Here is a 15,506-nt window from a genome sequence, read left to right as displayed (position 1 = left end):
GATTGAATTGATTGATAATCCCTTTTGATTTTGCCCTGTCAATTAGACACTTGTTCGAAATTTCATTTGGTTTTTGCATTTTTTTTTTTGGTTGGCTGGTTGATAAGTAAGATTAAGATTAGGTTAGATATATCTATGGATATTTGTGGCAACAGAAACGATTTTAAAATATCTAACACTTTCATTCGAAAAATTGGTTAAAAGAATTGAGCTTCCTGTATATCCTCAGGACGCATACGATGCTGCTGCTGCTGTTGTTGTTGATGTTGCTGACGTGATTGATGATGATGTTGTTGTTGTTGCTGAAGTTGATAATGATGCTGCTGTTGTTGTTGTTGTTGATGATGATGATGATCATCATGATCATGATGATGATATCGTTGACGTTGACAGTGGCGTAAGTCTGTTGCCATATCATGAACCTGCAGCTGCTTATGAGATTCACCCGGTTTTGTAGCCCCCAAAGTGACGAAATGTTGGCATTCATAGGTTAAATCTTTGCTATATTGATTAAGGTGACGTTTCTGGCGATGATGCTGATGCGTTTCAAATGATCCCAATTCTAGTTTCTCTCGTTGTTCCCGGTGCAATTGTTTCTGCTGCTGCCGTTCCTGATGATGTTGCTGCCGTTCCTGATGATGTTGCTGCCGTTCCTGATGATGTTGCTGCCGTTCCTGATGATGTTGGTGCCGTTCCTGCTGATGATGCTGCTGGTGGTGGTGCTGCCTCTGATGATCAGCAAAATCATGATAGACTTTAGTCTTGTATGGGCGTAGCTCGTAGGCATTGACATCGTCACGTGTTAGAAACTCTTTGACTTGCAATTGCTTTTGTTTATGCTGTTGCATCTTTAGGGTCTTATAATTTGATTGACTTGAACTGGGGTCACCTCCGGCTCCGGCACCGGCTCCACTTCCGCCATTGACATTGACACCGACACCGCTCTGTTCGACTTCTACACCGGAATCATTTTGCGGCGATTTGGCTTGTGTATTATGTAAAGCTAATGGATTTTCAGGGTCTATGGGACATCCACAACCATCTTCGTCCTCATCCTCCACGTCCTCGTCCTGCTCTGCTTGCAATTGCTTGATATGATAGCGTAGGGGAGGTTGACTAAGAAGCTCCTTATTATCCTCCACATAGTTAACCAATTGCCGCTTACATTTGGCCATCTCAGCCTCCAGATAAAGTATACGGGTTCTATAGCAATAGGCAGCGGCCGCAGCTGCATTGGCTGTGGCGGAGGCTGTGCCAATGGTTATGTTGCTGCTGTTGCTGCTCCTTTGACGCTGTGTGCCCATAGGTGTGTAGAAGCATTCTCCACTTCCCCCATCACCCGCCGGCAGCTGCAGCGGCTGCGGCTGCGACTGTTGCTGCTGCGGTTTCGATTGGGATGGACAATCTTTTGCTTTAGCCACCTTTGGTGTGACCACCACTCGTATTTTCTTAGATTCTTTTGGCTTTGACTCCGTTGGCAATGGATGGGACTCGGATTCGATACGTTCGTTACGCTCCTTATGTTGGTCACAATGTTCCTTTTTCTGGTGTCTCGATTTCTGCAAATCGATCTTTTTCTTCTGTTGCTGCAGCTGCAGAGCCTTTAGGGAGGCCTCCAAATCATTGACCTTTTGCTCGTAAGAACGCTCCTCTTCCTTTTTGACAGCTTTTCTGGCTTCTTTTTTCTTATCCGTGTGAACTGCCAGCATATGTTCAACATGCTGTTGCAGTGAGGTTGACTTCGGTTCGGATTCAGAATGCTGGCTCTCGGGTAGTGGATGAAGTTTGGGCTTTAATTTTGCTTTATCCTGGGAAGTCTTGCGTAGCGAACGCGATCTCAGTCGTATGGCCATGTCATGCTGGTCATGCTGCTGTTCCACTGGAGGCGGATTCGAATTTGATATCGGATGTTCCGGCCATGGCAAAATCGTTGTTGTTGTTGGCTGCCACGTCGTAGAATTCTGTGTTGCCATTTGCTGTTGATTACCATGATGACCATGACCATGAGCATGATGTGTTGTATGGGTATGACCATGACCATGTCCCTGAATATGACCTTGACCATGACCATGACCATGTCCATGTCCATGTCCATGAGTATGACCATTACTATGACCATTACTATGACCATTACTATGACCATTACTATGACCATTACTATGACCATTACTATGACCATTACTATGACCATTACTATGACCATTACTATGACCATTACTATGACCATTACTATGACCATTACTATGATTGCGGCTATGTTGAGTATGGTTATTCAATGTTGCTTGCTGCCACAAGCTATTCCCATTGCTGGTACGCGGTGCTGTGGCCACCACAGCGGCCAGTTCGCGGCGTAAAGCCACATGGCTATTATCACGAGCTCCAGGCGGTGCCTGACTGGCCGAACGATGGTGAGCCGCTTGTGGTGGTGGCGGTCTTTGCGGTCCTTGTAATGATGATGGTCCTGGTGTTGGTGTCACCTCGCCAGATTGAGAATTGCTCGGTGGATCTACCGGGGATCCGACATGCACTTGTTGACGATGGTGACGATGATGATGATGGCGGCGATGATTATGCTGATTATGATGATGATGCTGGTTGTGTTCCGACCAGGTTTGTGTGTAATTGCGATGAATTGTATTTACTCCAAGTGCATTGCCATCTGATGGAATAGTCGGCCGGTCGCCGGTTCTAGGAGATGGGAGACGATTGAAGATTGTTGGATGAGGATGTATGTACATATAAGTAGTTCAGCGGAAGGTAAAGATGAGGAGGCATTTGGAATTGGTGGCAAGGGATGCGCATCGGTCAGTCTTTGAAGAAATTATTTCTTAATTCTACACGCTTGACATAGAAATAAATCTAATCCTAAGCTGGACTAAAGGTATTCGCTGTCCTGGATTTACAATAAAGGCAAGTCGTACAATATTCCTTTTTTAAGGATAAGTTACATTTACAGAGCAAACATTGTTTATAATATACTTTAATTGTTCATAATTTATTATAATATAAATGAAGTCGTCTCGGCGACTTTTGTATACCATGCACCAAGTGAAACTAGTTACTATTTTAAGCTAAATTTATATATTTATATTTAATTCCTTCATCTCACTAACTCTTTGTGGGCACTTTAGCAGCACCTAGCGGTCAATGGCGCTCTTTTGATACCCTCAGCGGACAAGGTTTGCGTGAGAATAGGGAATAGGGGGCGTGGCCAAATTTGAAATACACTTCATCTGCGTAACCATTTTAGAAGTCTACATACCAAATTTGATAGCTATAGCTTTTATAGTCCCCAAGATCTAGGGGCTTATACAGACGGACAGAGATTTGTTAAGTTTATTATGCCATTTCGCCTTCAAAAACTTGGTGATAGATATAATCCTGCTATAAATTGAATCAAAATCGGATAACTTTGGTCTCAAACAAGGCGAATTGCTACAATTATCGTGGTATGTTAATCATTTTTACACATTCAAAATTGGGAAACTTTTACATTAGATCTAGCCCTATATCAGTCGGCTCGATTGATGTGTAAGTATGTATGCTTATATCTTTGTTAGTTTACAAATATTCTATAAATTGCATAGATTACATATATTGTTATAGTATTATTAACTGTATAATCATTAGATGTTATTTTTTTAATGATTGTTTCATTGTCGAATGTAAATGCTGAGATTTGGGTTGATTTTTATGTTGCTTTGATAATTGTAGCTCTTGTAGTTGTTGGTGTTGTTGTTGCTGTTGATGATGATGAAGTGAATCTTTCCAGATGACTGGTTGTTGTTGATGTAACTTTAAATTGGATGTCTTCGTCATTGTGGCTGTAGATGACGTTGAACGCTTATGCTATGACGGACGACGATATCTGAAAAAACCGAGTGAGCAGCTAGACTTCCTTGCACCAAAACACACTCTACTTCGATCCCCAAAACCTAAGCCATCCTCATTAACCCCCATCATGATAAAAAATCTTATATAAATAAGGAAAATCTCACCTGATCCGTGATACTGAACGCCCGGCAGCTGCAGCCGCAGCATTATGGCCTCCACTTCCACTACCAACTCCACCACCACCGCCTGTTCCACCACCACCATCGCCAGATGCCGTTTGATTGGGACGAGCACTAATACTGGTACGTGAATTTCGAGATTCCATCAATATCATATCATAAAGATTTGAACGATATTCATTCACACTATAGCGTATATCATCCTGAAGTGGTGGAACAACATCCGCTCGCAGTTCCATATCAGCTGAGGCAGTGCGAAAACGATTTACATACGGATGGACTATCGCCGCTTTGGCTGTCATACGTGAATCTGGATCGAGTATAAGTAAAGATTTAACCAATGACATGGCATCATCACAGCAATTGCGTAACATCTCCTCCAGCGAATATCGTCGATCGCGTACAATTTTTTTACTAAGCAATGCCGAACCGAAAGTGGCACCCATCGATTCAATATCCTGGGGCGTAACATCGGGCAATGCGTTAACAATTTTCTCAATTTGATTTACAGTGCTGGTGCCCTGAAAAAGTGGCTTCTGTCGTATCATTTCGCCCAATATGCAGCCCAAGCTCCACATATCAATGCCTTTTGTGTATCTACCGGAAGTACAAAATTAAAGGAAACCTTTCAAATCTCTGCCCCTCTCCCCTCCGTCTGATACTTACTTGCGACTGGCAACTAGAATTTCTGGTGCACGATACCAACGTGTGGCCACATAATCTGTCAACATGACCTCATTTTCCATATCATCTTTCTCATAGTCGACCCCACGCTTGGTGGTGGAGAGCGTACGAGCCAATCCAAAATCAGCAACTTTAAGTCTAAAAGAAACAGATGGATATTTAAGAGGGGAGGGTCGGCGGGTGGGTAGGAGAACTAATTTACCTGCATTTTGTATCAATCAATATATTACTTGGCTTCAAATCTCTGTGTATAACATTTCCCGAATGCATATATTTGATGGCATTAATCAATTGATACATAACGAAACGTTTGTGTATATCCTTAAGTACATCACCCTTTTTAATCACATTATGCAAATCGCTTTCCATAAACTCAAACACTAAATAAAAATCCAAATTGTTGCCAGCCCTAAAATTTATAACAATTAATAAAATATTTCGATTTTCAAAACAAATTCCCATGTGACATACTTATAAATATCCAACATGCGTATGATATTTGGATGATGGCGGAAAGCACGTAAAAAGATAACCTCACGATATGTACGTTGGGCATCGGTTTCATCACGGAATGCATCAAAGATTTTCTTAAGTGCAACTGTCTCCTTTTGACGTTTATCAACTGCCTTCCACACAATGCCATAGGCTCCTTTGCCCAAACGCTATCAGAGATGAAATGATTACTCCATATCTAAGGGGGGATGCATCACCATCACCTGTCACACTTACCTTTCTCACATCAAACAGTTCTTCAACATTTTCGTCCAACTCATGGATACGTCGATCATGGGCATTTGGCGCTAATGAAGCCATCGTGGTCGATGTCTTTTATCTGTCTTGTTGTGCAGATGCACTACTTATCCTAGAGCTTCTCTCCTCACTGCTCCTCCTCTACCCCTTCGACTTACTCTGATGATATCTTATCTTTTAGAGTCTTTCGCTTTCAATTCTGAAATGAAAATGTTTTTTATCATTGAAAAGTTAATTTGAAATGATCCAATCTTGGGATTTTCTTCTGAGATTTGACAACATCTTGAGGAGGAAAACTATCTTCCGCTTCTCACTGAGCACTTACTACGGGACAAAGGCAAAGGACAGTAAGTGTGAAATTATGCGCCTGAACTGAAATTGCCACAAAGCTAATGTGTATTGTGCCACGTTCCAAGTAGTCTTGGGGGTCCTTTTTCTTTTTTGGTGCTCAAATTCGAGAGCATCCGAAAGGAGGTTCGCGTGTTGTTTTTGGTTTTCTATGTCATACATACAAACATATGTGTGTATACTACATACATATATGCCCAAATATGCCAGGCATTCAAGTGTTTTGGCCGGGGGGTGAGGGTGGAAAGAAAAACTAAAAGCAATCGAATAAATAGTCGTGAAACAAATTTGATTGAAACTAAATTATTGTTAGATCGATCGGGGCTAAAAGAATGAAAATAAAAAGCGAAAGTCACAGCGCACAGCGCATTCCAATTGTGTGACTTCTGGGCCAGATGATGTGAATGGGACTATCCGGAATTGCCTCAAGTGCCTAGGGCAACCCCGCAAAACAAACACACAATCACACAGACACACACACACACACACACACACACAACACCCACATGACATATATGATATGATATGTGACGTGATATATGTGGACCGCGGGGCTCCTGGCGGCCTTTGGGCCATACAATTTTGACATGACATCGAGAAAATGAGGTAAATTAAAGTAAATGAATTTGTCTAACAAATTTTTGGCACAAAACATTTGATTCAATATATATATATATATATTTACATACATATATAACTTTAGAAAACTGCACAACCTTCTTGTTGTGTGGTTCGCAGGGTGAAGAGGCTTTTTAAAGTACCCCAAAATGTGCACACCGAAGTTGGGAAGGAAAAAGTATTTGTATACCCTGTAAAAATAAGAACTTGGTTGCAATGAGAAGCCGGCTATCGGATTTTTTCATCTATAAAGCTAATTCAATAAATATTAAGTTCTATAATCACCAAAGTTGGCCGAATCCAAAATTGTAGTGGTCATATCATATCTTTAAAACTACTTGAGAATTGCAACTAAATAAACAGACAGGCGAAGTTTGTGACAAGAAAATCATATGAAATCTTTAAATTATGACCATTTATAGTCTTTGCAGCTTGTTTTTTTTAAGAATCGCTCGATTTTTTATTGCTGTCTTGTAATCTTTCAATGCGAAAAATTGCTTTTAATGAGAATGCCTTCTTTTTAATCTACTATTTCTATACAGGTTTGACTTAAAAGAAGGCAATTGCTCTGGAGTTTTCTCTCAGAAATTTTCATTTAGATTTCATTTGTATTTTAGAAATTTTTCAATGATGCCAAAAGTTCTTGGCCAACTATAGGCATCTGCAAGTGGGATTTCAGAACATATTGCTATTAGTGGGAAGGAAATTCACTCTATGGTGACAAAGAAAGGTGTGAAAGTAAACAATTTATGAAAAACGCATTCCTTCTACTAAAATCCTTTTATAAATTTCTGTCTTTGATGTCGATTATATAGAAATTTATTAGAGTTCCTCTAGTACATTCTGCAGTAAGATTTAATTTCTTAGGGTTCGAAGGGCTTTAACTTTAAGGCCACGTATTTCACAGTAGTAACTTGTATATAGACGAAATATAAAAATATGTAAGATCCATAAAGATACAACTTACAGATAAATGCGCCACATGGACACCACGACCTATTATTGTTATAAGGATTCATTATTCATTATAAGGATTAACGAATATTAAAACATTCCTTTTAATTCAACGAAGCTTTCGATCAATCAAAAGATGGACACCAAAAATGTAGTTATAACATAACACTTCCAAAAGTCCTTCCTAAGGATGCTTTGAATGGGATATTTTCTACACTTTGATAAAAGGATTATCCCAAACTTCTGCCCTTTGTGAGCCAAATTTATTTAAATATTTTACCCCCATTTAGTTCTTATATAGTCTTTAACTTACCCGAATATATATATATATATTTAATGGCTGGAACCAAATGAATTAGCTGCTTTTCACAATGTCAGCTTGTTATTGTTGTTGTTGGTCCTTTGGCTTTGGCATTCAGAAAGTTTTCGTGTTGATTGCTTGATGAATAATTGATGAACGCGTTAAACTGGTAATTTTTTCACAAGTAAAAGACAAAACGCAATTGGAATCCGAAGACGGACACAAAAAAAAACTAAAAACTCGCAAACTGCAATAAATCCAATCGATGGATCGTACTTCATTAATGAATCGAACACGGTTTGTTTATTTTCTGGCTTACATACCTCTGTTATAGTATGTTCTATATAGAACTATATGCTGCTGGTCCTCCTTTTATATACGCCAAGGTTTAATCCAGAGGCCAGCAATCAAGGAAATTATACAGATTTTAGGATAGAACAAATTAAAATTTCAGCTCTTGGTCTTCTCTTTCTCTCTTTCAGACTTCCTGGCTTTCTCTCGCAAGTTCCAAAGTGGCTCGGAATTTGAGTTCTTTTAACCGCGTCGCGACTTTTAAAAATTTGCAGTTTCGTGACCAAGATTGTTTTTTTTTACGGCGCGAGGGGGATTTCACCTTTTAAAAAATATATATTCCTGTGTCTATTTGGTATATTACCCGTTAGTCTATTGCTGCTCGGCGGTCGCGTTTTATTATTTTTTTTTTTTGTAATTTTTTGAAAACCAACAAATTCAAAAGAAAATTATTATATTTATATATATATTTTAATATATATTATTTTTTTCCTTTTTTGGTATATACAAAAAGTGTTTGTGTTGTTTTTTTTTTATTTATTTTCAAATCGGTTTTGTGTGTTCAGTAGAAAAGTTCCAGACTATAACTGAAACTAAGGCACATGCTCAATATGCCGAGATCACAAAATATAATACACAGTTTACTATGATTGAGCATTTTTTGGTTTTTCGTTTCGATTTCAAATATCGATTCATTGACAATGTCATGATTTATCCTGGACACATATCGACAATGTTAGTTATCATTTGATGTTAAATTTAATAATTAAACGCACGAGGCAAGTGTTTTTCGCATCTTGTTAATACTAATACTATTTGAATATGATATCTAAGCTAAGAAATAAATTGATACGTTTCTAGAGTTATAAAGGTTGCTATCAATAAATGCATTCAATAACAAACATGAGGTTTAAATAATTGGTATCCATAGCGCATAGCAACCTAACCGATTGATACGAATACATAATTCCATTCCTTTTTGTGTTTTTTTTATTATTATTTTCAAGAATAGCATATGGATGATGAGTAACAGGAATAGAAGCAATATAAGAATAAGCGAGACAGGAGGAGTCGATGGCGATGTTGCCAAGGCTACAAAGACAGTCTTGTTAATACAGTGACCATGGTGACCAAAAGAAATTCAAGGCAGGAGTCAGCCGAAGCAATTTTGTTTTAGAACAGTTTAGTTAACTAAAAAAAAAACAACACATTCTAATTAGTTGGTTGTAACACTAGTCAATTGATACTTTCCATCAGCTTCATCGTATCAAATAAAAGTTCGGTTCATTTGAAGCATCAAAACTACATTGTACATTGTTTTCGAATCTCTCTTTAACTATCAGACAATTGTGGAAGGTTATGTACAAAATACATAGATAAATTACCCTTTATTTAGAAGTACATATGTATATATATAAAGGCAAACCTATATATAAAAAGATTTCTATGACATTAGTTTCCAGCATTTAAGTCGATACTTCTTTTGAATATCTTAAAAAATCATAATTAGAAAAATATCAGCTGTTATTTCTTGCATTATGGTGCAATTAAGGCAAACCAAACATTATATTTATATTAGGTATATAGTTAACAACTATATCTAAAACAATTGCTTGACAATGTGTATATATGTAAATACAAATTATCCCTATGGTTAATGCTTAAAGCATACTTTCTTTTAAAATTTCTCATTATTCGAAAACTATCTACAAACAATAAAAGAAATTTTGAGGAAAACCAAAAAAAAAGGTACATCAATGAAATTAACATACATTTTAGATCTTTGATCTTGCTCAACAAATGAAAAAAAGTAAGAGTAACTTAAGAATTTGCAATTTTGTACATGCACTTGTATTTAAATATGTAGCTAGAACAAAACATTATCTATGTATGTATATAAAATAGTTAAAATTTAGATTATTCTTTGGAGTTGGTACAACATTGTTAACACCCCATGGCGGCGCCTTGGTTTTTTGTCCTGTGGCACATGTGCTCCCACTTCTGGCACTTGCGGTGGCACCTTGTGTCTATTTTTAGGCATACTTGGTAAACAGCAGCAACAGCAGCAGCTCGTGGAATTTATGAAGATTGTTTTGTTAATTATTTCCAAATCACAGTCACATTCGTGTCCTTTTCGATGTCTCGCTCAATTGTGCATGGCGATAGGCCCGTTTTACAGCATATCTCATCAAAACTGATTAGACCCGTATACATTTTTTGTCTACCGGATGGCACGGAACCCGTGAATACAGGATATTTGTGAATGCAGCGTATAAATTTGTGCTGTAGCCCAAAGATAACCATCTTTCGCTCATCGATATTGTGATTCTGTGGACAGAGACGCTGGCAAATTGCACGCAATGTAACGCCATGTGTCATCGATGCATAGAATTGGAATATACGCTGAACGCTGGGCAGCATCTTGTCCGGATTGAGAGCCACATACTTGCGGCAAGCGTTACTCAATTCACTGCTCTGAATGAGATGCTTCAGATTTTGGGTCATATACACGTTACCATATTTAAGAATGGGTAAGAGTTGGACGACCCCATAATAAACCAAATTTTGTATACATGATTTAACCAGATCCGTCTCGACATCTGCCTCAGCTGCAATGCGAGCAACATGATTGATGCCATTAATATATGGCAATATCTAGAAAACAGGAAAAAATAAATAGTGACCCATTCTTGGATTTGTAATTTTTCTTACCTGTTGTGTGGTCAAATCCCAATTTTCGAGAGGCGTATCTCTTAAATTAGCTAATAACAATGGCACCATATGATCCTTGACAGCCGGAGGATCTGGTTTATGCATTACAATCTTCAAATATATGGTATTATCACCTTCCACAATGGTGGCCACCTTGCGCTCATTTAAATCCCTCAGAACCGTTTCAAATATGTTCTGCAATCGCACTTTGTTATCTTCCCGCGAAAGAATGCTCGATTCCTCTTCCATCATGATGAGATATTCAGATAGTTTCTTGACAACAGGCTCATATTGTACAGAACGTGCACGAGAATCGCAAACGAAACACAAATTGAAGAGGAACGCGTTTCGAGCGTATTTCTGCTGATCCTGAATACCCACCGGATAACCCACTATTTTCACATCCATCGCATTCACAGTAAGTATGCATCGCTGCAGATGCTGCTTCGGTATAATGTAAACATTAATGGCATCGAAGACCTCTTTGGATATATAATTATCGGGCACCTGTCAATATATAAAGGCAAAATCAGAAAAGTTGTAATGACAGTAGTATTCCAAACACATTACCTGACAGCTAATTTTGCAACCTGCAGTGGCATGGAATTCACTAAGGAAAATACAGCGAATTTTGCCTTCATGACTGCCGCCAACATTAATTGATCCATCTTTTGCGTGGGAATGCATCTTTCCAAGAAAAAAAAACAAATTCACATCTTATTTGGATAATTGTTTTGCAAACAACTTTCTTATCGATAATCGATTACTTTCGACTGTCAACCATATGTTGCATGTGATTCGTGCAGAATGTTGGTTGGGTTACTTTGACAGTGCTACCACTAATATAAATTTTTATGATCTGGCAGCACAGTGTGCCACAGTTTTAACCAAATAAAAGAAGCCGCAATTCTTGAGTTTACATCAAAAGTTTATTATAAAGCAATGGCTCTGGCCATTAAAAAGACCCATGGCTCCTTTGTGGAGACCATTGATGGAGCGCCACCGCTAAAGAAGCTTCGCCTACAGACTTTGGCGGCATCGGCGATCAATAGGAGCAAATCAAAAAGTAAGACAATCGAAAAGAAACTGCAAGTCCTGAGCCAATTGGAACCATACTTTACGGGAGGAGCAACTGATACCATAGCCGGTGCAGGTGCAGGAAGTTGTGCCATTGGAGATGTTGGCGCTGGTACCAGTACGGCGGTGGATGCCAACACCACTGTCACAGTAGTAGCGGCTTCCGGTTCTGGTCCGCTTGTGGTCAGTGGTCAGGGTCCGCAGACGACAACAGGCAGCGGCAGTAGTAGCACCACCACCACAACTGGCCGCTCGACCAAGGAACTACTCGAGGTGCTGGTAAAAATAACCGATGAGATCACCTACGAAAATGTGGACTTGGCGGAACTGAAGGAGGCTTCAACAAAGATATTCCAATTGTATCAACTACAGGATCCCGATAGCGATACCTCGGTTCGCGTTAAACTGCTCGAACTGCTGTGTGGCCTGGGCTGCGAATGCACTACGGAACAGGCAATGACACTTATTATTGACTACTTTATGTATCTGTTGCGTAAGGAGACTGCCCAAAAGGTGCTGGCCAAGGGCATGATGTGTCTGTATAGGATTGGCCAACGTCGTGGTCACTTGGTGCCCATGTCGTATAATACGCAGGTGGCCCACCTGGCCAAAGAGCAGCTGCGCTCGGGCTCAACCCATACACAAAAGAATGCCATGTTGGTAATTGGGAATTTCTCCACCCGCTTGGAGGGCGAACGGCATTACGTCTGGAAATTGGCCTTTTATATAGACTCCCAGGACTCTGGTGTTAGGGCACAGGCTCTCCATGCCCTGCTAACACTAGGTGAACGCGGCTCCAAATTGCCAGCGGTGCTATACAAACGGGCTGTCGAGGCCATGAAGGACGATTACGAATGTGTGCGCATGGAGGCATTACGTCTTGTCTATGTGCTGGGAAACTGTCATCCAGATCAAGTCATTGGCTCGGAGGGGCGAGGCGAACAAGAGGATATCCGGATGATAGATGCCGCCTTCAGCAAGGTCTGTGAGTCGTTGTGTGATCTTTCACTTCAAATTCGAGTCCTTGCCGCCGAATTGCTTGGCGGCATGACACAAGTTAGTCGAGAATTTCTAAACCAAACGTTGGACAAAAAGCTGATGAGTAATCTCCGACGCAAGCGGACGGCGCACGAGAGAGGAGCTCGCCTTGTCACCAGTGGCGAGTGGTCTTCGGGGAAACGCTGGGCCGATGACGCCCCGCAAGAGCGTTTGGACGCCAGAAGTATTTCGATTATAGCCAGCGGAGCCTGTGGTGCTCTAATCCATGGGCTGGAAGATGAATTTCTTGAGGTCCGAACGGCAGCTGTCGCCTCGATGTGTAAATTGGCCCTGTCGCGTCCAGATTTTGCTGTGACCAGTTTGGACTTTCTTGTAGACATGTTCAACGACGAAATTGAGGATGTCCGCCTGAAGGCCATTTACAGCTTAACAGCAATTGCCAGACATATTGTTCTTCGTGAGGATCAGCTGGAAATTATGCTTAGTTCGCTCGAGGATTACTCAGTGGATGTGCGCGAGGGCTTGCATTTGATGCTTGGTGCCTGTCGCGTATCAACTCAGACCTGCCTGCTGATGGTGGTACAAAAGCTGCTCGATGTGTTGGCCAAATATCCCCAGGATCGCCATTCCACTTATGCCTGCATGAGAAAAATTGGACAAAAGCATTCGCATCTAGTGATGGCTGTAGCCCAGCATTTGCTCTATGTGCACCCGTTTTTCGAGACACCCGAACGTGATGTCGAGGATCCGGCATATCTTTGTGTCTTGATCTTGGTTTTCAATGCTGCAGAGCATCTGGTACCCATCATCAGTCTCCTGCCTACGGCAACGCATCGCCATTACGCCTATTTAAGAGATAGTATGCCTCATCTGGTGCCACAGCTGCCCATCGAAGGAGCCTCTTCCTCTAATGGCATGGTGGTCCAAGCCGCTGGCAAATCTGCCAATTATCTCCAAATGATCCTCAATCACATTGAGGAGATTTTCACGATGACCGATGAGCGAGTAGCATTGCTACAAACCGCCCAGAGCAATCTACAGGTAAGATTACCCACTAAAAATTGTGTTATCCTATTTAAAAGTTTTGCTCATCCTCTTAGCGCCTGGGAGCCATCGACTCGGACATGTATGGCACATCCAATTTTCTGGAGACCTTTTTAGCGGCCCAAATTCAAATCGAACAAATGCAACGCTGTACCAGCACCCAGCGGAGTCGTGTCCCTCTCAAGGAATCTCTGGCTGCTCTAATACGCAATTGCCTAAAGCTGCAGCACACTTTCTCCGGGCTGAACTACGGGGATATTTTGCAGGTGAAGCAATTGCGACTCCGTGCCTGCGCCTTGCATTTGGTGCTCGTGGTACGCGATCGTTCCCAAAGCGCTTTGGGTCCATGTCAAATGCTTTTACAGACAGCCGGCGATATAAGTGCCTTCATCAAGGCAAATAGCAAGGAGGATGAAGAGCAACAGCAAATGCAACTCCAATCGGGGGCGGATGTTTCAATCAGCAAGGAAAAGTCGTCATTATCCCACACAACATCGACTGATGCCCAGCCAGATAGCTTTACCCGTCAGCTGTTGGGCAAATTAGATGCTATTACCGATCCAAAGCCTGGCCGAGTATTCCGTGAAATATTGCCACTGGTCCAGAATGCTCCCCCTTTGGCCTTGCCTCCGGCTAACGATAAAATACGTCGATGTGTGGCCAATATTTTGGAGCCATGTCCATTGCAGTCGCAGGATAATGTGATTAAGGTGACGGCAGGCCTTATAGCTGCCGTGCCATTTGTGGCTGAGATTGACAATCTGCTGGAATCGCAAAAGGCGGACATGCGCATCAAAATCAAATATCCCGATCAGCATATGCACACGGTAGTGCCCAAAATGTCCGACTTCAAGCCCATCATGACCGAGCAGGGTGAGCATGAGACCAATGTGCGTCTGAGGACCACCATTCTAGTGTCCCATAGTGTCTGGACGGAGGCATCTCTGGTGGAAATTCAGCTTTGTCTGGCCGTACGACCAGGCAGCGAGCTAGAACTATGCAAACCGGCAAAAGTGCTGTTTGCACCCAAGCCAGTGCGTCGTGGCATTTAGCTTGTAATTATAGTTTCTATATGTATGTGTATATTTATAAACGACATCTGTATGTTATGAAAGGAAAATAATTATTAAAGACAAAAACTATTTTCGAATCGAAAGTTTAATATTAGTTTAGTGCCGGAATAACGGTTCTCTTAATAAGGACTTTTAGGGATACGGTTTTTAAAAAACTTCAAAAGAACTGAATTTTGGATTGATGTAGCAAAGTGTAATTTTTTGTTTCTTTCTTTTTGGGTATCTTTAGGAAAGATGTTAAAATGAAATTTAAAAACAATTTTTGAAAGATAAATGCATGGCACTCACATTAAAAGAAATTAATAATGATTACCCAAAAGTTTGTTATAATTATTCACATTACGTGATCTTTGAATGATCAAACAACAGAAATAACTTGCGAAAAATAGCTTGAATGAGCTATTAGCCCCATTATTCTCGGATAGTTAGTTCATTTTACTAGCAATATTTTGTGCAATTGAGCTGCGAAAATTGAATCTTAGAATTTTATGTAGCACGATTAATGAGGAAAAGAAGAGTTTTACTTGAAATGTGGGCGCTAACTGCGGGCTTTATATAATATTTATTATTAATTTTCCATTTTAAATTCTTTAACTGATTTTTGGTCTAATTTTTGGATTTTATCTTGAAATAAAAAAGAAA

General features: G+C 40.4%; 3 protein-coding genes across 3 annotated transcripts; 1 reads left to right on the top strand and 2 right to left on the bottom strand.

The window, feature by feature from the left end:
* Positions 1 to 284: 284 nt before the first annotated feature.
* LOC6648265 (extracellular signal-regulated kinase 7) lies at positions 285 to 8,389 on the bottom strand (the record flags this gene model as incomplete). The annotated part of the gene is made up of 8 exons (XM_023179075.2): positions 7,992 to 8,389; positions 7,681 to 7,915; positions 5,427 to 5,646; positions 5,169 to 5,359; positions 4,900 to 5,106; positions 4,680 to 4,835; positions 3,999 to 4,610; positions 285 to 2,688 (listed from the first exon to the last, which is right to left on the bottom strand). Coding segments are annotated over exons 3-8 (3,654 nt in total), but the record flags the coding sequence as incomplete, so codon positions are not given.
* A 1,387-nt stretch (positions 8,390 to 9,776) lies between these two features.
* Positions 9,777 to 11,480, bottom strand: LOC6648264 (GATOR complex protein NPRL2). Its single transcript, XM_002071447.3, has 3 exons — positions 11,242 to 11,480; positions 10,672 to 11,178; positions 9,777 to 10,614 (listed from the first exon to the last, which is right to left on the bottom strand). The coding sequence occupies exons 1-3, from the start codon at positions 11,356 to 11,358 to the stop codon at positions 10,060 to 10,062; spliced, it is 1,179 nt and encodes a 392-aa protein (XP_002071483.1). The 5' UTR covers positions 11,359 to 11,480; the 3' UTR covers positions 9,777 to 10,059.
* A 59-nt stretch (positions 11,481 to 11,539) lies between these two features.
* Positions 11,540 to 14,941, top strand: LOC6648330 (integrator complex subunit 4). The gene is made up of 2 exons (XM_002071446.4): positions 11,540 to 13,788; positions 13,848 to 14,941. Exons 1-2 carry the CDS (start codon positions 11,614 to 11,616, stop codon positions 14,841 to 14,843), a joined length of 3,171 nt encoding a protein of 1,056 aa, XP_002071482.1. The 5' UTR covers positions 11,540 to 11,613; the 3' UTR covers positions 14,844 to 14,941.
* Positions 14,942 to 15,506: the final 565 nt, after the last annotated feature.

This window comes from Drosophila willistoni, assembly GCF_018902025.1.
Source record: "Drosophila willistoni isolate 14030-0811.24 chromosome XL unlocalized genomic scaffold, UCI_dwil_1.1 Seg141, whole genome shotgun sequence".
NCBI classification, from domain to species: Eukaryota; Metazoa; Arthropoda; class Insecta; order Diptera; family Drosophilidae; genus Drosophila; species Drosophila willistoni.
Note: the sequence above shows the minus strand (reverse complement) of the source record. Positions and strands in the feature narration are given on the sequence as shown.

Bases quoted from the DNA above. Each gene is read 5' to 3' on its own strand.
- LOC6648264 (XM_002071447.3), bottom strand. From the start codon at position 11,358: ATGCATTCCCACGCAAAAGATGGATCAATTAATGTTGGCGGCAGTCAT. The intron at 11,179-11,241 runs GTAATGTGTTTG...ATATATTGACAG, and splicing joins GTTGCAAAATTAGCTGTCAG to GTGCCCGATAATTATATATC. The intron at 10,615-10,671 runs GTAAGAAAAATT...CCTGTTTTCTAG, and splicing joins GGGATTTGACCACACAACAG to ATATTGCCATATATTAATGG.
- LOC6648330 (XM_002071446.4), top strand. From the start codon at position 11,614: ATGGCTCTGGCCATTAAAAAGACCCATGGCTCCTTTGTGGAGACCATT. The intron at 13,789-13,847 runs GTAAGATTACCC...TCATCCTCTTAG, and splicing joins CCGCCCAGAGCAATCTACAG to CGCCTGGGAGCCATCGACTC.